This window comes from Pristis pectinata, chromosome 24 (genome assembly GCF_009764475.1).
Source record: "Pristis pectinata isolate sPriPec2 chromosome 24, sPriPec2.1.pri, whole genome shotgun sequence".
Taxonomy (NCBI): domain Eukaryota; kingdom Metazoa; phylum Chordata; class Chondrichthyes; order Rhinopristiformes; family Pristidae; genus Pristis; species Pristis pectinata.
Genome location: NC_067428.1, coordinates 2,920,509 through 2,944,167, shown reverse-complemented (window position 1 = coordinate 2,944,167; position 23,659 = coordinate 2,920,509). Strand labels below are relative to the sequence as shown.

At 45.0% G+C, this 23,659-nt stretch overlaps 1 protein-coding gene across 1 annotated transcript; it reads right to left on the bottom strand.

The window, feature by feature from the left end:
- Positions 1-436: 436 nt before the first annotated feature.
- On the bottom strand, positions 437-22,796 carry calr3a (calreticulin 3a). Its single transcript, XM_052037584.1, has 9 exons — positions 22,534-22,796; positions 20,300-20,401; positions 17,055-17,258; positions 16,145-16,239; positions 14,945-15,154; positions 7,477-7,590; positions 5,539-5,682; positions 4,095-4,187; positions 437-1,778 (listed from the first exon to the last, which is right to left on the bottom strand). The coding sequence occupies exons 1-9, from the start codon at positions 22,622-22,624 to the stop codon at positions 1,569-1,571; spliced, it is 1,263 nt and encodes a 420-aa protein (XP_051893544.1). The 5' UTR covers positions 22,625-22,796; the 3' UTR covers positions 437-1,568.
- Between the last annotated feature and the right edge of the window lie 863 nt (positions 22,797-23,659).

Here is a 23,659-nt window from a genome sequence, read left to right as displayed (position 1 = left end):
ATTGAATTCAACAATTTCAGACAACCAGTCTTTCCTGTTCGCATTGGAACTGGCCAACTCCAAGTTCATGAGCCTGTAACATTAACTCTATTCCTCCCCTCATAGACACTGCCTGACATGCTGAATATTCCCATCAGTTTCAGATTTCTAGAATTTTCAATTTTGTTTTTGCTTATTCCTTGTTGGTGAATGCTTAGTATGTGCTTTATTGAAGTACACTTTTTTTGGGTAGTGTACAACTTCTGTGTAATGATTTCAGGGATCAGCTGCAGATTATTGATAGTGACACATGATTTATACAAGATCAAACAGAAATATCACTGATGGATCGGGAATAGCAGTTATTAATAATCTGGCACAAAAGCCCACGAATTGATTTTCAAATCACATGAATCGCCACAGGCCACAGCAGGGAGAACAGAATCCATAATAATCCTTTTGGCCATCTTTGTACAGGTTTATTTTAAACAAAATGTCTCTCTGGAAATACATTCAGCTTCTACAAAATCATTTAAAGACATACTTCATTTTAAATATAAAAAGGTACCAAAAATAATTAAAAGACCTCAGTTGAATAAAGGATCTCGAGATACAATTATTTACACCAAGTCCTGACAATAGTTTGATGGTAATGTAGTTCAAATATGATGGTTAATCTACTCATCAGTTCCTCATTCATTAAAAAGAAAAACTCTCCTGATTCACTTTTCCTGAATATGCACGGATTGCTTTTTTTTTTGGTTCTGGCATCCTTTTTGTGCAATAATTTTTTTTTTGAAAAGTTGTCATTTTTACACACCAGTCACATTTCATCCTTAGTCTTTGAGGCTTTACACCCTTAATGTTCCAATCTAATGGGTCAGGCAAAGGATCCACAGCCTGTTTAGTTCAAGCTGATACATTCACCATGTCTGACGAGACATGCAGCAGCGCCAGAGAAACTAACATGTGAGAAGTGTTTAAGAACGTTCTCCCCACCCATCCCAGGAACATCTCTGCTCACAGCAGGAATAAAACTATCTGCTGTGGGGATTCTTCTTGTCTACAAATTTGTTTTCTACAAGATGAAAAAAAATTGGTATCCCTACAAATAAAAACTTAGATGCTGGGACAATTTTTTTGAATGATGGATAGACAGGGTGGGGTGGGGAAAGGTGTATTTGTAGGAGGAATAAAGCAGCAAAGAAGAGACTCCCTATGAGCCAAATCTCAGCCAAGGATGCAAATGTCTAGAGCATGTAAATCAGCAGGGTCAGCTATAACCAATTCTAGGTTCCATTAAATACTGATGGCATAATAAAGTGGTTCTGGTTCTCAACTGGAGGGCTCAGTTCTCCAAACAATCTCCCAGGACACCAACAACACAATGAGATCGTGCTGAAGCTGTTCCAAAGTCTTGACAAGTCAATTCTGTAGTACAATGGCTGGTAGTTTCAAGATTGTAATAATGAAGCTTTCAAGTTGTAGGAGACATTTCAATTAGGAGTTTTGTAAGGGATGACACTGTTGAAAGGATTAAGTCAGAGAAAAATCAGTGATGAGTGGGCAAGGCTAGAAATACATAGATCTCACAATTCATCCTTTTCTGGAGTTTTATCTTCTGTTTCTTTTTCCTCCTCATTTTCTTCATCCTCGTTTTCTTCCTCCTCCTCATCATTTTCTTCCTCCTCCTCCTCGTTTTCTTCCTCCTCCTCGTCCTCATCTTTACTTTTCTCTTCCTCAGCATGACGTTTCCTTTCTTCTTCATCCTGGCTTTCCTTCATTTTCTTTTCAGGTTCCTGAAAGAAAAGGTCAAGCAGCTCAAGTAAAACTGCAGTCAAGGCCAGGCCCAAATCAAAGACAACATTTGCACAAAACACACATTTACCTCCCCCACGAACAAATAAAATCACCTAATTAAAGTAATTGGAATTGGTTTATTATTGTCACTTGTACTGAGGTACAGTGAAAACTTGTCTTGCACTACCTCAATGATGCACTGTGTAATGAATTGACCTGTATGAATGGCATGCAAGGTAAAACAACACAGAATGCAGAGTGAAGTGTCACAGCTACAGAGAAAGTTCAGTGCAGGTAGACAATAAAGGTGCAAAGTCATAATGAGGTACATTGTGAGGTAAAGAGTCCATCTTAATGTACAAGGGAACTGTTAAATAGCCTTATAACAGTGGGATAGAAGCTGTCCTTGAGCCTGGTGGTACGTGCTTTCAGGCTTTTGTATCTTCTGCCCGATGGGAGAGGGGAAGAGGGGAGAAGAGAGAATGTCCTGGGTGGGGTCTTTGATTATGCTGGCTGTTTTACAGAGGCAGTGAGAAGTATAGACAGAGTCCACGGAGGGGAGGCTGGTTTCCATGATGTGCTGAGCTGTGTCCCCAACTCTCTGCAGTTTCTTGTAGTCCTCCCAGGCAGAGCAGTTGCCATACCAAGCCGTGATGCATCAACAAAAGTTGATGAGTGTCAAAGGGGACATGCCAGATTCCTTTAGCCTCCTGACAAAGTAGAGGCACCGGTGAGCTTTCTTGGCCGTGGTGTCTACGTGGTTGGACCAGGACAGTCTAGTGATGTCCGCTCCTAGGAACTTGAATTTGTCAACCCTCTCGACCTCAGCACCGTTGATGTAGACAGGTGCATGTGTGCCACCCCCCTTCCTGAAGTCAATGACAAGCTCTTTTGCTGATATTGAGGGAAAGCTTGTAGTCGTGACACCATGTCACTAAACTCCATCTCCTTCCTGTACCCCGACTCACCGTTATTTGAGATACAGCCCATTATGGTGGTATCATCCGCAAACTTGTAGATAGAGTTAGAGCAAAATCTGGCCATGCAGTCATGAGTGTATAGAATACAGTAGGGGGCTGAGGACGCAGCCTTGGGGGGCACCAGTGTTGAGAATAATCGTGCTGGAGGTGTTGCTGCCTATCCTCACTGATTGTGGTCCGTTGGTCAGGAAGTCAAGGATCCAGTTGCAAAGGGAGGTGTTGAGTCCCAGATCTCGGAGTCTGCTGATGAGTTTGCTTAGAATTATAGTAATTGGAGGGCAGAGCTGTAGTCAATAAACAATAGTCAAACGTAGGTGTCTTTACTGTCCAGATGCTCCAGAGCTGAGTGTAGGGCCAGGGAGATGGTGCCTGCCGTAGACCTGTTTCAGCGGTAGACAAATTTCAGCCTGGGAGGCTGGAGTTAATGCATCCCATGACTGTATCTCAGTTCATTGAGCAAAAAGTGTAAAAATCAAACTTGAAAGTCAGCAGAATATTAAAATAATTACTTTTTAACACTGCTCTACATACTGCATTTGACAGTATCCCATTATGTTCCATGTAGGTGAGATTTCTCACTCAGTTATGACTAAATATTTCTGACCAAAGGAAATCAGGACCCAGCCATGTCAGCTGGTGGTGGTGCTGTCTATTTTGATCATTGACATTGAAGTTCCCTTCCAAGATCAGATTCTGTGCCCTTACTATTTTCAGTGCTTTTCCAAATATTGTTCAAATTGGAGGATTACTGATTCAGCAGCTTGACGGAGGCCAGAAGGTGAGAATCAGTGGGATATTTCCTCATTTAACCTGATACCATGTCATCTAGACTGCAGTCAGTGAAGACAGCTCCCAGGGACACTCCTGCATGGTTGCATACCATGTGACTCTGTCCTACCATTCATATCAGGCATTTACTCAGTAACTGAGAACGGAGAGGATTGGGACGTTAGCTGAAAAAAAATACAACTGCTTGTGAAAGATATCATTTAGACAACAGGCATTGATTGTGACAATACTGATAAGATAGGGCAGGGATTTCTGCAGTTAACACACATGTTCTGACTCCATTTTGTAAAATAAAAGAGCCCATTACTGAAATACAACATCCAGGATTTGATTACTCTAGGTTTTGATTGACATTAGTTTGCTATTAGGGAAAGCTGACTGAAGTCTAAACAGTATTGCCAAATTTCAAGTGAAGTCTTTGTGAAGTCTTAATAAAGTTGACAGACAGACTTGACAAAATATGTTGCAGAACGAACATATCAAAATTAAGGTAACTGAGTATGCACACACCTTTCCCATTCCAACATCAAATAACAGATACCTCACCTTGGTCTTTTGCCAGGTCTCATTGCCAAATTCTTCTGCATATTTTTCATCGTCAGTAATAAGAATGTTGTCAAAAATAGTTCCCGACTTCACCTACAAAACAACACATGGAGTAAAATCACTAGCTGGAGTTGCAAGCCTGCACTTGCTGTATGCCGATCTTCATGCAAATGAATTTCGGTACATTCGGTGTCAAGCTATTTCAAGGTGGTACTGGCCCACTTTATAAGCCAGACAATCCAAAATTCAGCATGATCATAATATATCACCACAGTTATAAAACAGTACTGGGAATAGACAGAAAATGCTACTATTAGCATTCTAGACTTTCAGAATTGTTGCGTGGCAACGCCTGAATGATGCTACTCAGGCAGAGCCTCAGTAATTAAACATCAGTCTACATTAAATGGAGTGCATCCATAATTGTCTGACTCCGAAGTGCAATTAGTATCAACACTGAGACAAGGATGACGTAAAGAGCTGACAGGGTAGTGCCATCCTCAATGCACTGGCAGCTATGGTCAACCTTTTACCTGAAAATGAAATGTCACTGGAATAGGAGAACAAAACTTCAGCTATACGAGACTATATAAGTGAGAGTTGTTTTCTTTCCACATCTTATGCCAACCGTTCTTTTCATCTTTAAAATAAAACTGTTCATTTTTGAATCGTAATAATGAAACAGCATGTCAAGATTACCCAAGGACTCTTAGATTTTATTAAGTGTGTTGGATTTGAGCCTTGACCCCAGAGGCTTTCTATATGCCAGGATAGAATGGATGGACTGGACTGGTGGATGGACGGCACCAGACAAACTTAACAGAAGAAGCTGAGGGTGGGGAGAGAAGCAGGAGCAAGAGGAGGAGAACTGAGTGGTGAAAGGGGTGGTGATGTGATAAAAACCAAAAGAAATAGAAGGAATATATTGGGGGGGGGGGGGTGAAATTATATACATCACACCCAGCAAAGATGGCCCAGGGTCAAAAATTACAGCACAGACCTAATATTACGCAATCCACAATACCGCTATTTAGGCAAGGTCTTAGTCATGCTCTTATGCAATGACAGAGCATGCTTGAGGAGCAATATAGCCTGACATACTTCCATTTTTCATCCTTACTGCAATGCACTCCCTGCAGCACAAGCCAGGGTTTGAAATATCAATCTGTTTGCATCAGATTGCAGTTAAGCAGAGCTATCAGAGGTACTGGACCTGATTTTTTCTGATAAATACAGACATAACCCTGAATTTGCAGTATTATAATAAGTGTACAATTTACCCTGTAAGTAAATTAATCCATCTCCCGTGGTATCAGCGACTTCTCCAAGCCAGTTATGGAGATTAGGTTGTCGGCACTCAGTGTTCCAACTGGATTAGATGAACAAGGATGCCAATTACTAAATTTTTTCCCCTAATTGGTTAGGAACACTAGCGATTACTGACCTGCCACAAGTCCAAGCCAATCACACCAATATTCTGAAACTTGTAGATGTTGGCATCAGGAGCATATTCTGGGTTGTCGATCTCTGGGTGGACCCAGGCACCTTTGTAGTTGGGGTTTTTTGACTGTTTTGGTTTCCATTCACCCTAGGCCAACAATAAGCAATGAGTTTATTACCACAAGAAACAACCAGTCTGCCATTTTTAATGCAATATACAAAAGTTCCCAAGTGTTTAAAGTAGAGTATTAATACACATTAATATGACTGAAGCAGCGACAGCCTTTGAGAGTATTCAGTTTATACAGTTTCAGCTGGGTGATGTTCTGCTCCACACAGCTGTGAGAAACAACAGTCTTTAATATATCAAAATAAAGCTTTCCTACTGCACCTCCCCTGCTAGAAACAATTGAAAGGACTTCATTTTCCACCCTGGGAGAAGTAGGGAAGGATGGAATACCTTGAGAGGAAAACAGCAGAATGCCAGTGCTTTTTTTGTAATCAACAATCCATAATGAAAACTGCATTCTGCAGGTTTCAAACTAATACTATTGTGGAGATGTGTATTTCATTCATAACTTACTAAAATGAGCATCTTATTTCTGTTAAAGGGAACTTTAGGGGTGAGATTTATTCATTAAGTGACTACTTTAAGTTAATCACCAAGGCACTATATCTGGAATAATAATAAAACCCTACAGACAACAGGGAAAGGAATAAAAAGAAATGTATTAACCACTCTATTTGGATGGTTTGGAGATCAGCTAGTATCATTTAATATCTGGTCAAAGTGGAGGGTATCTGTATAATTCTCATCTCCAAATTTATAAAATTAATATACAGGCACTGGTAAAAGGACACAAGATTTACAAGTATAATGCCAGATTTGAGCAGATTTGAGAGTAGACTGGGTTTTCTTTCCTCTAGAAAGATATCAGGGATAACCCAACAGGTCTAAAATTATAAAGGGTTTGAAATGGTAAACCCAGAGAGGACTTTTGTGTGGTTGTCCACAATGAAAAGCCAAAAATATAAAAGATAGTCACTGATAAATGCAGTGAGGTATTCAGGAGAAATGTCTTCAGTCAGAATCGGAACAGTACAGCTCTTAGCCCGACAGATCTTCACCTGCACTTTCTAAGACCAATCCAGTTGTTCCACTCTCCTGCTCCTTCCTTGATTTAAAGTATTTATCCAATATCTTTTGGATAACATTGAACCCTGCACCTCTTCAGGCAGTGCATTTCACACACTAATCACATGTTGCATCAAATGTTTTCCTTGTGTTGCCAGAGACCTTAAATCTGTGCTCTCTGGTCATTGAGTCTAAAACAGGTTTCTTTTCACTTACGTTTTCTAAATCCTTCACCTCTCATCAATTTTCTATCTGCTCCAAGTAAGATAATCCCAACCTCTCAGTCTATCAACACAACTGTAATGTTTTTTCCTTAGAACTATTCTAGTAACTCTCTTCTGCAGCCTCCCTAAAGCTTCCACTCCCTTCCTGAAGTGTGGTACCAAGAACTGGTCAGCCAGCTGGCAAGACAAATCCTTATAAAGGCTAGCAAAATATCCTGGATTTTGTACTCGATGCCGTGTGTTATAACGTGGAATAGTTTAGGCAAAATGTAAATGGATTTAAGGAAAGGTAAGTAAGTACTAGAGAGAAAAGTAATAAATATGTTGATACAGTTAGAAGATGGGAAGAAATTTGTCTGGAACACAAATATTAGAATAAATGAATGGAGACACAAGACTGCCGATGCTGGAATTTGGAGCAACACAGAACCTGCTGGAGGAACTCAGCAGGTCGACCAGCATCTGTAATTGTCGATGTTCCGGGTCGAATCCCTGTGTTCGGTCTGGGCTGAATGGTCTGTTTCTGTGTTGTAAATTTTACGTAATGCAAAATGTTCATCACCAAGAAGTTTCACTGCCATACCTTGTATTCTGGGTTGGGGATCATTGCAGGCTCCCATTCGCCGTCCATTTCTTCATCCCAGTCTTCTGGTTTTTGAGCCTCAGGATCAGGAATGTTCTCTGGCTTATCCCAATCCTGCATTTGTTAGGAGAGAGATGTTTTGATCAGATCAGATAATACCCTCTGCAGCGGCATTCATTTTGAATATCTTGCAACACCAGAAATCAGGCTTTATCACCATTTATCAGTGATGGCACTTTATTCCTAGGTCAGGGTTTCTTTTTATTCCCCACCCCCTCCCAGTAACTTTTCTATAAATCCATTGCTAATAACATCGAGGGGATCATAGAACAATACAGCACAATACAGGCCCTTCGGCCCACCATGTTGTGCCAACCTTCAAACCATGCCTAAGACTAACTAACCCCTTCCTCCCACATATCCCCCTATTTTAAATTCCTCCATATGCTTATCTAACAATCTCTTGAACTTGACCAACGTATCAGCCTCCACCACCACCCCAGGCAGCACATTCCATGCACCAACCACTCTCTGGGTGAAAAACCTCCCTCTGACATCTCCCTTGAACTTTCCACCCATTACCTTAAAGCCATGCCCTCCTGTATTGAGCATTGGTGCCCTGGGAAAGAGGCGCTGGCTGTCCACTCTATCTATTCCTCTTAATATCTTGTATACCTCTATCATGTCTCCCCTCATGCTCCTCCTCTCCAATGAGTAAAGCCCTAGCTCCTTTAGTCTCTCCTCATAAACAATACTCTCTAATCCAGGCAGCATCCTGGTAAATCTCCTCTGCACCCTTTCCAACGCCTCCACATCCTTCCTATGATGCGACCAGAACTGGACACAGTACTCCAAGTGTGGTCTAACCAGAGTTTTGTAAAGCTGCATCATTACTTCGTGGCTCGTAAACACGATCCCACGACTTATGAAAGCTAACATCCCATAAGCTTTCTTAACTACCCTATCCACCTGTGAGGCAACTTTCAGTGATCTGTGGATATGAACCCCCAGATCCCTCTGCTCCTCCGCACTACCCAGAATCCTGCCATTAACCTTGTACTCTGCCTTGGAGTTTGTCCTTCCAAGGTGTACCACCTCACTTCTCCGGATTGAACTCCATCTGCCACTTGTCAGCTCAGCTCTGCATCCTATCAACATCCCTCTGTAAGCTTTGACAGCCCTCCACACTATCCACAACACCACCGATCTTTGTGTTGTCTGCAAACTTGCTAACCCACCCTTCCACCCCCTCATCTAAGTCATTAATAAATATCATGAAAAGTAGAGGTCCCAGAACCGATCCTTGTGGGACACCACCAGTCACAGCCCTCCAATCCAAATGCACTCCCTCCACCACAACCCTCTGCTTTCTACAGGCAAGCCAATTCTGAATCCACACGGCCAAGCCTCCCCGGATCCCAAGCCCTCTGACCTTCTGAAGCAGCCTACCGTGTGGAACCTCGTCAAACGCCTTACTAAAATCCAGGTAGACCACATCTACTGCACTACCCTCATCAATCTTCCCGGTCACCTCCTCAAAGAACCCTATCAGGCTTGTGAGGCAAGATCTTCCCTCCACAAAGCCATGCTGGCTGTCCCTAATCAGTCCATGATTCTCTAAATGCTCACAGATCCTATCTCTGAGAATCCTTTCCAACAGCTTACCCACCACAGACGCAAAGCTCACTGGTCTGTAATTCCCTGGACCATCCCTACTACCTTTTTTTGAATAAGGGGACAACACTTGCCACCCTCCAATCCTCCGGTACCATCCCCGTGGACAACAAGGACTCAAAGATCCTAGCCAATGGTTCAGCAATCTCTTCCCTCGCCTCACGGAGCAGCCTGGGGAATATTCCGTCAGGCCTCAGGGACTTATCTGTCCTAATATTTTTTAACAGCTCCAACCCATCCTCTCTTGATACCTACATGCTCTAGAACATTACCCTTACCAACACTGTCCTCAGCATCATCAAGACCCCTCTCCTTGGTGAATGCTGAAGAGAAGTATTCATTGAGAACCTCACCCACTTCTACAGCTTCCAGGCACATCTTCCCACTAATCTTCCGTCTCTAATCGGTCCTACCTTTACTCTCGTCATCCTTCTGCTCTTCACGTACAAAAAGGGAGCCTTAGGATTCTCCTTAACCCTACTCGCCAAAGCCTTTTCATGTCCCCTTCTTGCTCTCCTTGGCCCTTTAAGTTCCTTCCTTGCTACTCTGTATTCCTCACGAGCCCTATCTGATCCTTGCTGCTTACACCTTATGGATGCTGCCTTCTTCTTCTTAGCTAGTTGTTCCACCTCTCATCACCAATGGTTCCTTCACCCTGCCATTCTTTCTCTGCCTCACTGGGACAAATTTATCCCTAACATCCTGCAAGGGATCCCTGAATATCTACCACACCTCCATAGTACATTTCCCTTCAAAAATGTCATCCTAATTTACACTCTCAAGTTCTCGCCTTATAGCCTCCTAATTCGCCTTTCCCCAACTAAATATCTTCCCGTCCTCTTTGCCCTATCCTTGTCCATGACAATGCTAAAGGTTATGGAGCAGTGGTTGCCGTCCCCCAAATGTTCACCCACCGTGAGATCCGTCACCTGACCCAGTTCATTACCTAATACTAGATCCAATATGGCATCCCCTCTAGTCAGCCTGTCAACATGCCTTGACAGGAATCCGTCCTGGACGCACTTAAACTCTGCCCCATCTAAACCTTTGGCACTAAGCAGGTGCCAATCAATATTTGGGAAGTTGAAGTCTCCCACGATAATAACCCTGTTATTTTTGCATCTTTCCAAAGTCTGCCTCCCGATCTGCTCCTTCGAAAGTTAAGGAATTTATCATATCGGAGTAAAGGAGTTTTACAATGACCAGCTATATCGTGCTTAAATTCTGCCAGTAAATGGCGCAAAGACCTTGGTTAACTCATCCTTCATGCTTAATGGAAAAATTTACTGTTGTAGCGGTTGCTACCGCAGAATAAAACAAGACGCTAGTCGGAGGATTGTCGAACAAGAACTGGTTTATTTTCCCGCCTTGCGCGGGCCCTTTAAGGGAGACTGTTCCCGCCCAATGAAACCGGCAATGACGTAAGTATTACGTCATCAAGACTTTCCCGCGCGCGGGTTCTCCCCGTCGCTCGGAAAGACGAGGCCCGCCGCCATCTTAGGCCCGCCGCCATCTTAGGCCTCGACTGCCGAGCCAGTTCGCCCGACTAAACGGTGAGTCGCCACACAACCCCCCCAAGAACCAGCGATACAGTCCCCAAGGTCCGCGGGCTGTGCCAGCTGCCGCTTAGGGGGCCGGCCTCTGTGTCACGGCGTTGCAACCTCGACAGGTTGTTGCAGATCCAAATGGGCCGGTTTGAGGCAGTCCGCCGTGAAAACCTGTTCCCTGCCTCCAATGTCCAAAATAAAGGTGAATCCGTTATTCCGTATGACTTGGAACGGTCCCTCATATGGTCATTGCAATGGTGCCCGAGGTGTGCCCCTGCGAACGAAAACAAACTTACAGTCTCGTAGTTCCTTGGGCTGGCAGGATGGGGCTTGACCGTGCCGTGAGGTGGGAATGGGGGCCAAGTTGCTAAGCTTCTCGCGCAGTCTTTGCAGGACTGCTGGGGGTTGTTCCCCTTGGTCCCGAAGGGCAGGTATGAAATCCCCGGGGACAACTAGGGGCGCCCCGTACACAAGCTCAGCTGACGAAGTGCGGAGGTCTTCTTTGGGGGCAGTGCGTATGCCGAGCAGGACCCAAGGCAACTCGTCAACCCAGTTAGGACCCTTCAGGCGGGCCATCAAGGCTGATTTCAGATGGCGGTGAAAATGTTCCACCAACCCGTTTGATTGAGGATGGTAGGCCGTGGTGGTGTGCAGCTGCGTCCCTAGCAGGTTCGCTAATGCAGCCCAGAGACTGGAAGTGAATTGGGTGCCTCTGTCTGAAGTGATGTGGGCCAAAACGTGAGAACCAAGTTGTGAGCAGCGCCCGGGCACAGGAATCAGTTGTGATGTCAGTCAGGGGGGTTGCCTCAGGCCACCTCGTGAACCGGTCCATGATGGTAAGGAGGTACCGTGCTCCTCTTGAAACCAGCAGAGGGCCCACGAGGTCGATGTGTATGTGGTCGAACCTCCTACGGGTAGGCTCGAACTGCTGTGGTGGGACCTTGGTGTGTTGCTGGATTTTTGACGTCTGGCAGTGCGGACAAGTCCTGGCCCACTCACTGACCTGTTTGCGCAGACCATGCCAGACAAACTTGCTGGCGACCAGTCGGACGGTAGATCTGATGGATGGGTGCGCCAACCCATGTACCGAGTCAAAAACACGTCTCCGCCAGGCTGCAGGGACTATAGGGCGGGGCTGACCAGTCGCAACGTCGCAAAGTAGGGTCCGCTAACCTGGACCAACCAAGAAATCTCAGAGCTGCAGACCCGAGACTGCGGTTCTGTAGCTGGGCAGTTCGTCGTTGGCTTGCTGTGCGTCAGCTAGGGCCGCGTAGTCGACACCCAAGGATAGGTTGTGGATGGTTGGTCTGGAAAGTGCATCAGCAACGACATTATCCTTTCCGGAGACATGTTGGATGTCAGTTGTGAATTCGGAAATGTAGGATAAATGTCTCTGCTGACGAGCTGACCAGGGATCGGAGACTTTGGAGAAGGCAAAGGACAGAGGCTTATGATCGGTGAAAGCGGTGAAAGGCCTGCTTTCTAGAAAGTACTGGAAATGCCGGACCACCAGATACAGTGCTAGAAGTTCCCGATCAAAAGCGCTGTACTTCAGTTCGGGCGGTCTAAGGTGCTTGCTGAAAAATGCCAAGGGTTGCCAGCAGCCTTCGAGTAGCTGTTCCAGTACCCCACCCACCGCGGTGTTGGACACGTCCACCGTGAGGGCAGTCAGGACGTCAGTCCTAGGGTGTACAAGCATCGTGGCGTCTGCCAGGGCGTCTTTGGCCTTAACGAAAGCAGCTGCAGCCTCACCAGTCCAGGTGATGTCCTTGCCCTTACCAGCCAGCAGCGAGAACAGAGGGCGCATGATACGGGCTGCTGCAGGGATGAACTGATGGTAAAAGTTGACCATCCCAAGGAATTCCTGTAGGCCTTTGACTGTGTCGGGGCGGGCAAAATGGCGGATAGCGTCCACCTTGGCGGGTAGAGGTGTTGCCCCATCGCTGGTGATTTTGTGGCCGAGGAAATCGATAGAGTCAAGTCCGAATTGGCACTTGGATGGGTTGATCGTGAGGCCAAAATTGCGGAGGCGGGAATACAGCTGGCGGAGGTGGGAAAGGTGTTCCTGGCGGTTACAGCTGGCGATCAGTATGTCGTCTAAGTAAATGAACACGAAGTCCAGGTCTCGGCCTACTGCGTCCATCAGCCGCTGGAAGGTCTGCGCGGCGTTCTTAAGGCCAAACGGCATCCGAAGGAATTCGAACAGGCCGAATGGGGTGATAATCGTAGTTTTGGGGACGTCATCCGGATGGACCGGGATTTGGTGGTATCCCCGAACGAGGTCCACTTTGGAAAAGATGCGGGCCCCGTGTAAGTTCGCTGCGAAGTCCTGGATGTGAGGGATGGGATAGCGGTCCGGGGTGGTGGCATCATTCAGCCTGCGGTAGTCGCCGCAGGGCCTCCACCCTCCGGTGGCTTTGGGGACCATGTGCAGGGGGGAGGCCCAGGGGCTGTCTGACCTGCGAACAATCCCCAGCTCCTCCATGTGACGGAACTCTTCCTTTGCCAGGCGGAGCTTGTCTGGAGGTAATCGTCGTGCTCGGACATGAAGGGGTGGCCCTGTAGTAATGATGTGGTGTCGTACCCCGTGTTTGGGCCTAGAATTTGTAAACAAAGGTGCCAAAATTGATGGGAATTCGGCTAGGAGCTTGGCGAAATCGTTGCCAGAAAGGGAAATGGAGTCCAGGCGCGGGGCTGGTGGGGTGATTTCTCCCAGGGGATAGGTCTGGAGAGTGCTAGAGTGGACTAACCGCTTCCTTCGCAGGTCGACTAACAGGTTGTGGGCCCAAAGGAAATCGGCTCCTAGGAGTGGTCGGGCGACGGTGGCAAGGGTAAAGGTCCAGGTAAAATAGCTGCTGCCAAATTGTAATTGAAGTGTACGGGTGCCAAAAGACCGTATCGTTGTACCATTAGCGGCATTGAGTAGAGGACCTGGTGGCCTGGCACGAGTGTCGCGGCCGGTCGGGGGCAAAATACTGACCTCCGCTCCAGTATCAACGAGGAAACGCCGTCCAGATTTCTTGTCCTGAATGAAGAGGAGGCTCTGTCAGCGGCCAGCCGCCGTAGCCATCAGCGGTGGCTGGCCCTGGCGTTTCCCTGAAACTTGCAGGGTGGGTGGCATCGACAGGCCTCCGCACCCCACCTCTGATGGTAGAAGCACAGCTGGTCACCCATGTCGTCGTCTGCGTTCCTGGGGTGTGGCTGGTCAGTTGCTGGGGCCGGGCGAGGTGGGCATTGGGCTTGCGGCCTGGTGATTTGACTGACGGACGAGCCGCTCTCGCGCTTGCCCCTCCACAGGACATCTGCCCGGGCGGCCACCTCACGGGGGTTGCTGAAGTCGGCGTCAGCTAACAACAAGTGCATGTCATCGGGGAGTTGTTCGAGGAAGGCCTGTTCGAACATCAGGCATGGCTTGTGTCCCTCGGCCAATGCCAGCATCTCATTCATTAGGGCGGATGGGGATCTGTCCCCCAGGCCATCCAGATGAAGCAGGCGAGCGGCGTGCTCACGACGGGAGAGGCCGAAGGTCCTAATCAAAAGGTCTTTGAAAGCCGGGTACTTATCTTCCTCCAGAGGCGACTGGATGAAGTCTCCAACCTGGGCAGCTGTCTCTTGGTCCAGAGAGCTAACCACATGGTAGTACTTCGTGGAGTCGGAGGTGATCTGCCGAAGGTAGAATTGCGCTTCGGCCTGGTCAAACCAGACGCTGGGCCGAAGTGTCCAAAAGGTGGGCAGCTTGAGGGCCACTGCGTTGGCTGCTGCGCTGTCGTCCATTGCGCGGGTCCAAAAGCCGTTTGGACCATCATGGTCACCAATGTAGCGGTTGCTACCGTGGAATAAAACAAGATGCTAGTCGGAGGATTGTCGAACAAGAACTGGTTTATTTTCCCGCCTTGCGCGGGCCCTTTAAGGGAGACTGTTCCCGCCCAATGAAACCGGCAATGACGTAAGTATTACGTCATCAAGACTTTCCCGCGCACGGGCTCTCCCTGTCGCTCGGAAAGACGAGGCCCGCCGCCATCTTGGGCCTCGTCGCTCCGACACCGCACGACCCAACTGCCGAGCCGGCTCGCCCGACTAAACGGTGAGTCGCCACACTGTGAAAAATTTAATTTTAAAAAATTCTGCACCATCGATACAATGTCAGTAAGTTATGTACGTTCATCACCTGCAAGACAAAAAGAGGACCTCTTCCCAGCAATCACAGATGGATCAAGGCAACATCAACGATGGTTACTGGATCTTACCTCTGGTTTTTTATCATTTTCATCATCAATTGTCTCTCTATCATCCCAGTCCTCTGGTTTCTTTGCTTCAGGATCTTTGATCTTCTTTGCTGGCAGGAAATCCCAGTCATCCTCCAAAGTACCCGACTCCACCTTTTCATTGTCAATTTTAACTTCATACGTCTGATCAGGTTTGAGGATTAATGTGTAGAGGTGGGTTAACTCATCATCCTGCCAAGAAAAGTAAATAGTGTTCAGCACAGTACTGATTACGTGGTACCTCAAGCAAACTATTCCAAAGCCCAGCGCTGGATCAAGTAGTGTTGTAGTGCCAGAGTGCCAGTTTGTGCTTGCACTCCTCTTTTATACAGGGATGAGTCAAGTTGAAGGCAGATCTGTCTAGTTAAGAACAAGGGGGGATAAAAAACATAGAAACTACAGGTAAAAATGAAAAATAACAAAAAAATTAAGTTCTTTAATGAACACGGTTTGTGGCATAGCACTTCTGTTTCATCTGTCCTTCTGTCAGTTCAATACAGGTTGGAAATAAAACTGGAGGTCATTCCAACTCCATGTAACTTAATAGTTCTTACTTTTGGGTTTCCCAGAAAACATATGGTTCCTTAACCAGATACCAGGCAGACAAGGCCACTCCCAGGCTCCATTTAAAACTGACTAAAATTAATTAGCACTTAATGGTAATAGTCTGTGTGGATTTACATGTTCTCCCTGTGACCACATGGGTTCCTCCAGGTGCTCTGGTTTCCTCCCACATCCCAAAGATGTGTGGGTTGGTAGGTTAATTGGCCGCTGTAAAGTGCCCCTAGTATGTCGGCGAGTGGTAGAATCTAGGGGGAATAGGTGAGAATGAGGGGGAGAACTTTAAAAAAAATTGAATTAATGTAGGATTAGTGTAAATGGCTGGTTGACGGTCAGCACAGACTAAGTGGCCTGTTTCCGTGGTGTATCTTTCTAGTGTACTATAACCCTGTAAACTTTCCATACGATCTCTTGCCTCTTGTACGTTCCACCACATTAATTTGCAGACAGTGCTTCGGAGCCTGATAATAGATTATTAGAATTCCATTGTCAAGATCTTCCATAAAAGCTGATCTTGTGGCTACCTCTCCTAATCCCCTTAGGGTCAGTTTCTCTCAAACTGCTGTGAAATGCTTTGCTATAGTAAATTGATGCTATACAAATATTTTTATCAATACCCACCTTACATTTAATCTCTTTCTTGATGAGATGGTTTTTGCCTTTATAGTTGAAAATTACATGTACTTTCTTTGTTAAATATCCACAGATATCAGGACCTAGGACACCATGCAAACAGACAAATTCAGGTTCAATTTGGCTATTGCTTAAAAAAAATGCTTCATTTGCATCTGTTAGAAAATCTGTTGTTTATGAGATTTCATTGTCTTTAAATGCTTATGCACTAGTAATTACTAGAATAGTTCATTGGATTCAAGGTGCTTTAGAAGTGTTCAGGAAGCATAAAGTACTATACAAATAAGATGTAGCACAAAGCATGCTGTGCATTCAGTGCACTGTATGGTGAGGCACAAAGAGTGCTGTACCCACATTGTGCATTGCAGAGCATCACACTGTGGACCTGAAGTTGCCCAACAGAATGCCCAGGTATTAAAAGTGCTTGTAGATGATTCCTGGATACAGTGCAAGAAATTGTGGTAAATCCACTGAATTTTTAATTATCAAATGATCCGTGAAGTAGTGCAGTAATTTACTCTACTCCACCATTAACCAGATGACTGAGATACAATGGGAGAGCTCAGCTGGTCGCATGCATTTCTGACTAGCCACCCAACTCAAATCACAATTTAGAGCTTTCAATTCTAATCTATTTCATATTGATATAATCAGTTTATAGTCAATTTACTTCCTTACAAAACCAAAGCACTATCAATGCTGGAAATCTGAAATTAAAACACAAAATGGTGAAAATATTCAGGTCCGACGGTATTTATAGAGAGAGAGAAACCAATGATCATCATTCTGAAAAGTTCTCTCTCTCTCTCTGTCCCTCCCCACGGATGCTGCCTGTCCAGCATTTCCCGTTTTCACCTCCATACAGTGTTGGCTATGCTAGAAGGTTCAGTGAACTCACCAAACATGATATAATATTCAGTTTCTCCGTGAATGGCTTCCTGATCCACGTCTGCTGGAAAGAGCTTAACGTAACCTCCGCCGCAGTCAATCTTCTGCTCGTGTTTCACAGTGAACTGAATAACAAGGGTTTTCCCCTCGTTGCTAAATGGTTCAAACTTTGCAGACCGGGCGTAAAATTTAGCGTCCTGACTGGTCTGAATACCTGCAAAGAATTGAAACAATGAACTTTGAAGTTATTGTTCACAGCCAATTCTAAAATGGCAATGAATACAGTTGATGCACCCATGCGAAATAACAGGTGATTGATGAAAATGGAACCATATCAGTACAAGCAGGTATCCATCTGGGTGAATAGTAGAGTGTGATATCACACACGCGCGCGCACACACAGAGAGGCAGTGAATTTAGATCCTCCTGATGCGTTGGAGTCAAATTTACTGATGACACAAGGTAGGAAAGCAAATTAGGAGGAGGATGCAGAGTACACAAAGTGACATACATAGGCTATGTGGGTAAAAATGTGAAGGATGGAGATTAGAGATTATCCACTTGGTAGGAAGAATGAAGAAGAAGAATGAAGAAAAAGAATGGCGTTAGGCTGTTTAAATGGAGCTAAAATGTTGTGATAGCGAGGCATCAGCGTGTACTGATACATGTACATATACTGTAGGTAGTTGGAAAGGCAAATGAAATGCTGGTCTCCACTACAAAGAGAAGAGAGTTTAAAAGCAAGAAAGTTTAGCTTCAACTGCCACGGTACAGGAACTGCGGTGTACAAAGGCTGTAATAAATCTAGTCAAGAAGAAAAGAAAAGCTTACAAAAGGTTTAGAGATCTGGAAGATTATCAGGCTAACAGGAAGGAATTTAAGAAGGAAATTAGGAGAGCCAGAAGGGGCCACGGGAAGGCCTTGGCAGGCAGGATTAAGGAAAACCAAAAGGCATTCTACAAGTACGTGAACAGCAAGAGGATAATACATAAAAGAATAGGACCTATCAAGTGTAACAGTGGGAAAGTGTGTGTGGATTCGGAGGAAATAGCAGAGGTACTTAATGAATACTTTACTTCAGTATTCACTATGGAAAAGGATCTTGGTGATTGTAGTGTTGACTTGCAGCAGACTGAAAAGCTTGAGCATGTAGATATTAAGAAAGAGGATGTGCTGGAGCTTTTGGAAAGCATCAAGTTGGATAAGTCGCCGGGACCGGATGAGATAGACCCCAGGCTACTGTGGGAGGTGAGGGAGGAGATTGCTGAGCCTCTGGCGATGATCTTTGCATCATCAACGGGGATGGGAGAGGTTCCGGAGGATTGGAGGGTTGTGGATATTGTTCCTTTATTCAAGAAAGGGAGTAGAGATAGCCCAGGAGACTATAGACCAGTGAGTCTTACTTCAGTGGTTGGTAAGCTGATGGAGAAGATCCTGAGAGGCAGGATTTATGAACATTTGGAGAGGTATAATATGATTAGGAATAGTCAGCATGGCTTTGTCAAGGGCAGGTCCTGCCTTACGAGCCTGATTGAATTTTTTGAGGATGTGACTGAACACATTGATGAAGGGAGAGCAGTAGATGTAGTGTATATGGATTTCAGCAAGGCATTTGATAAGGTACCCCATGCAAGGCTTATTGAGGAAGTAAGGAGGCATGGGATCCAAGGGGACATTGCAGTGTGGATCCAGAACTGGCTTGCCCACAGAAGGCAAAGAGTGGTTGTTGACCAGTCACATTCTGCATGGAGGTCAGTGACCAGTGGTGTGCCTCAGGGATCTGTTTTGGGACCCTTACTATTTGTGATTTTTATAAATGACCTGGATGAGGAAGTGGCGGGATGGGTTAGTAAGTTTGCTTATGACACAAAGGTTGGGGGTGTCGTGGATAGTGTGGAGGGCTGTCAGAGGTTACAGTGGGACATAGATAGGATGCAAAACTGGGCTGAGAAGTGGCAGATGGAGTTCAACCCAGATAAGTGTGAAGTGGTTCATTTTGGTAGGTCGAATATGATGGCAGAATATAGTATTAATGGTAAGACTCTTGGCAGTGTGGAGGATCAGAGGCATCTTGGGGTCCGAGTCCATAGGACGTTCAAAGCAGCTGCACAGGTTGACTCTATGGTTAAGAAGGCATACAGTGTATTGTCCTTCATCAATCGGGGAACTGAATTTAGGAGCCGAGAGGTAATGTTGCAGCTATACAGGACCCTGGTCAGACCCCACTTGGAGTACTGTGCTCAGTTGTGGTAACCTCACTACAGGAAGGATGTGGAAGCCATAGAGAGGGTGCAGAGGAGATTTACAAGGATGCTGCCTGGATTGGGGAGCATGCCTTATGAAAACAGGTTGAGGGAACTCGGCCTTTTCTCCCTGGCGCGACGGAGGATGAGAGGTGACCTGATAGAGGTGTATAAGATGATGAAAAGCATTGATCAGGTAGATAGACAGAGGCTTTTTCCCAGGGCTGAAATGGTTGCCACAAGAGGACACAGGTTTAAGGTGCTGGGGAGTAGGTATAGAGGAGATGTCAGGGGTAGGTTTTTTTACTCAGAGAGTGGTGAGTGCATGGAATGGGCTGCCGGCAATGGTGGTGGAGGCGGATACGATAGGGTCTTTTAAGAGATTTTTGGATAGGTACATGGAGCTTAGAAAAATAGAGGGCTGCAGGTAAGCCTGGTAATTTCTAAGATAGGGACATGTTTGGCACAACTTTGTGGGCTGAAAGGCCTGTTTCTTATGTTTCTAACTATATTGGATGTTGGTCAGACCACTACCTGCAGTTTTGGTCTGCTTACTTAAGGAAAGGTACATGTACATTTGAGGCAGTTCATAGAAGGTTAACGAGATTGATTTCTGGGTTGGTGGTGTTGACTTACAAGGAAAGGTTAAACCTATACTCAGTGCAATTTAAAAGAATGAGGTGAAACACAAGATTCTGAAGGGCTTGAAAAAGTGGGTGCTGAGAAGATGATTCCCGTCATGAAGGAATCTAGAACTGGGGGTCACTATGTAAGGTAGAGATGAAAAATCTGGGGAATTATTTACCTTAGAAGGCTGTGAAGGCCAAATCTTTGAATGTGTTCAAGGCCAAAACAGGCAATTTTTATTCTACAGAGAAGAGCTGTGGATAGCAGGCAGGAAAGTGGAGCTTAGATCATGAGCAGATCAATGAAGATTTTCATGAATGATAGAGTAGGCTTGTGGGACATGTGGGCAACTCATCTCCCATCTAAAACTTTTATAATAACTCACCTTTGTTTTCTTCTGGATCCCCGAAAAATTTTCCAGCTGTCAACTTGAATTTCCCATAGTCTGATTTATGTTTGGATTCAATCCATCGGCTTTCCCAAGCATCTGAAGTTAGACATGACGAGAGGCAAAACCATCAATAACATATTCAAGTTACGTGTTCTGCTGCACTGACAATTCAGATCAAACCCCTTTATTCAAATGTGCCAACCAACTCAGGTAATGTTAGAAAACAAGACTTGTGTTGATTTGGCACCATTCGGACACCCCAAGGTGCTTTACATTTAATAAAGAACTGTCACTGTTGCAATCCAGGAAGTGTGGCATCATTTTGTACTCAGCGTGGTCCGACACACAGCAATGAGATAATGACCAGAAAGTCACCTTTTACTTGAGAGCTGAGGGATGTCTATTGTTCAGGACATTGGAAGGAAACTGTTCTTCAAATGCAATCATGGAGCATTTTACGTCTGTAAGTACCGAAAATGATAGAGGCAGTAATCTCAGGGAAGAGTTTCCTACTTGCAAGCTTCATTTTTAACCTTACACAAAGTCTAGTATACAAAGTTTAAAAAATATTCTCTCCGTTCTGCTGAAAGTTTAAATCTTCATTTGGTTCTAGGATGACTGTAGACAGAATCAAATCATAACTCCATACACAAGTTTAGGCTCTATGAATGTCATTATGCTATTTGACTACACAAGGGTTGCAGCCGCCATGTCTTATCCTACCCTCACCTGCTATTTACTGAAGCTCCATCAGAGTTTACTGATGACAAGGATTCATTGTCCCTCTGCCAAGCCAAGGTCTCTGACAACAGAGCCTGTCATCTATTGCCTACCCAGTTACCTAGCTCTGCATAAGCTGCCGGTCAAAAGTAGTATTTTTTTCCTCCCCTGCACCTGCATTAAATTCCTCCAACCCCGTAATCCTTGGGGCTCCCTGCACTCAATCAATTTTCACTTCTTGCTCAGAAATAATTGTCCACCACTGACTTCTGCTATCTTGGCTCTAACGTCTGAAATTCCTTCTTAGACCTCTATCCTTCTTTTAGGAATTTCTTTAACCTGTTTTCCATTAATTTTGGACTCCCAGGAGATGAAGGAATATAGCAAACTGCGTGGAAGTGTGAATACGTACATGGGATTAGTGAAAACAGTCAACAATCAACTGTGACTTTACTGACTGAAGCTGCAGACTTCTTATCCACATCTTTGACCAACTTTGTTAGCTGTGCTTATAATTCTTTACAGATCAGGCATCATTTTATGTTTGATAATGCTCCTGTAAAACACCTTGGAATGTTTTACTCTGTTCCTGTTGTGCTTTTCAGACTTCAGGATATTCTAAGTGGCTTTAGAGCTGATTACTTCTAAAGCCGAGTCACTGCTGCAATGTAGGAGGCACTAGTGTAGGAGTTGTTAAGAGAGAGGGAGGAAGACTGTAGATGAATGGATTGAGGTTGACCAAGTGGTTTCACTCAGCAAAATTAACTTGTGATTTTATGTCCTTTGATGTTATGTCATCATCAAATTGTTACCCACAAATGATTGTCTGTGATTCAAAGACACTTAATCTGCCATCCAACACCATGGCATATCCTGAGATTATAACACGTAACACAAGCGTGTTTGTTGCAGATGAGTAGAATCCTAGTCCTTTACTCAAGATAGATGCACCAGTGTGCAAAACATAGAGTCCTCACATCAGAGCAGTCCACAGGTGTTTCGTGCTATGCCTTTCGGCAGTACAAAACCCAACGACCAATCCTGCCAAGGTCCAAACCAGTAATCAGCTCTGACATTAGCTTCACTGAGCACTTGGGGGAAAAGCTTGGCATTTTCACTTCATGAAACAGAAAGACCCGAGTAACCGGCAGGGTTAAGTTAACCAGAAAGTAGTGTCACTGTACGGCGAGATTCAGGAACCCACGCAGTTTAGGAAGAAAAACAAAGCGAAGGTCGCCACACAAAGTAACGACAGGGTAATTTTCCTCGTCCGAAGATGTAATGAAGTGACATCAAACGCTGTTTAGTTAAAACGGGACTAGATTAATGGGAGTTCAAACAACTGATTTGGCAGCGTTCATTGGGAGATTGGGAGCAGAGTTAAGGAAAGGCAGTGAGGTTAGCTTTTGAAAACTAACAGCAGACAGTAAGTTAACTAGTTAGTTGCAGTAGTTAGTTAACTCGTTAGTTAGACGATTTTGCAAACCCACGAAGTTCATCAATCTCACCTCCGTCCGCGAACTGCTCGATGAAATGGACGGTAGGGTGGGCGAGGGCGACCACCGCGCACAGCGGCAAGAGCGGGAGCAGTATTTCCATTGGCACCAAGCCGGGGGGTGCTTCGGCAGCGATCAGTCGAAGCAGCAGCGTGCTAGCGGCAGCAGCGATGATCCTTCACTGAGGACAGTGCCTTCTCACCACACGGCTTCAAGTCATTGGCCGCAGTCAGCAACTGCCCCGCAAATCAGCTCCAAACACGTTTTTCCGTCTCCTTCTAGTTCCTGGATAATCCCATGCAACCCACTCTAATCCTCTCTCAATTCAACCACCCACTCCTACACTAAATACGTTTTCTCTTGTGTGGTATGACAGCCTAATCATTAACTTGATATCATCAACCAATCCAAATCAAATAAATAGAATCCCGAAATTTTAATGTTCGACACAGTTTAGTGGGCCGAAGGGCCTGAATTGTGCTGTAGGTTTTCTATGTTTTTATGAAAGGGATTAACTATTAGGATAGCAAAACTTCGATCCATACATTCACTGAAATTTGAAGTGTAATCCGGTATTAATGGTTGTGTTACTGGCGACTAGACTGTTTCACTCTAACTTTGGACAGAGTATATATTACGAAGAAGTAAATGATTTTTAGGTAACGTGGATTTAGTCCAGCACAGAAACGAATGATACAAAGACACGAGTAAAAGTCCCGCCACCGCAGCTGGGAGATTTAAATAGATTTGTTACTCAAAAAGAAAGTCTATCTGTAATCCTGACCATTAAACTACTGGATTGTTGTTAAAAAAACATAAGTTTTATTAAAGTTATTCAGGGAAGAAAATCTGCTCAAAGCCACATATTGGTGGGCCTATATGTGACTATTATTTGGGATACAGTATATCGAGAAGAACAAAGCCATTATATTTAGTCACAAACACCCATTTCCAAGAAGCCAACTCCATCCTTCCATAATAATAAAAAAAGTAGAAAATCTGGCAGAATTCAGCAGGTCAAGCAGTATCTGTGGAGAGAGAACGTTTCAGGTCAAAGACCTTTCATCTTCCACCTGAAATGTTCACTATCCACAGACGCTGCCTGACCTGTGAGTTTTTCCACTATTTTCTGTTTTCA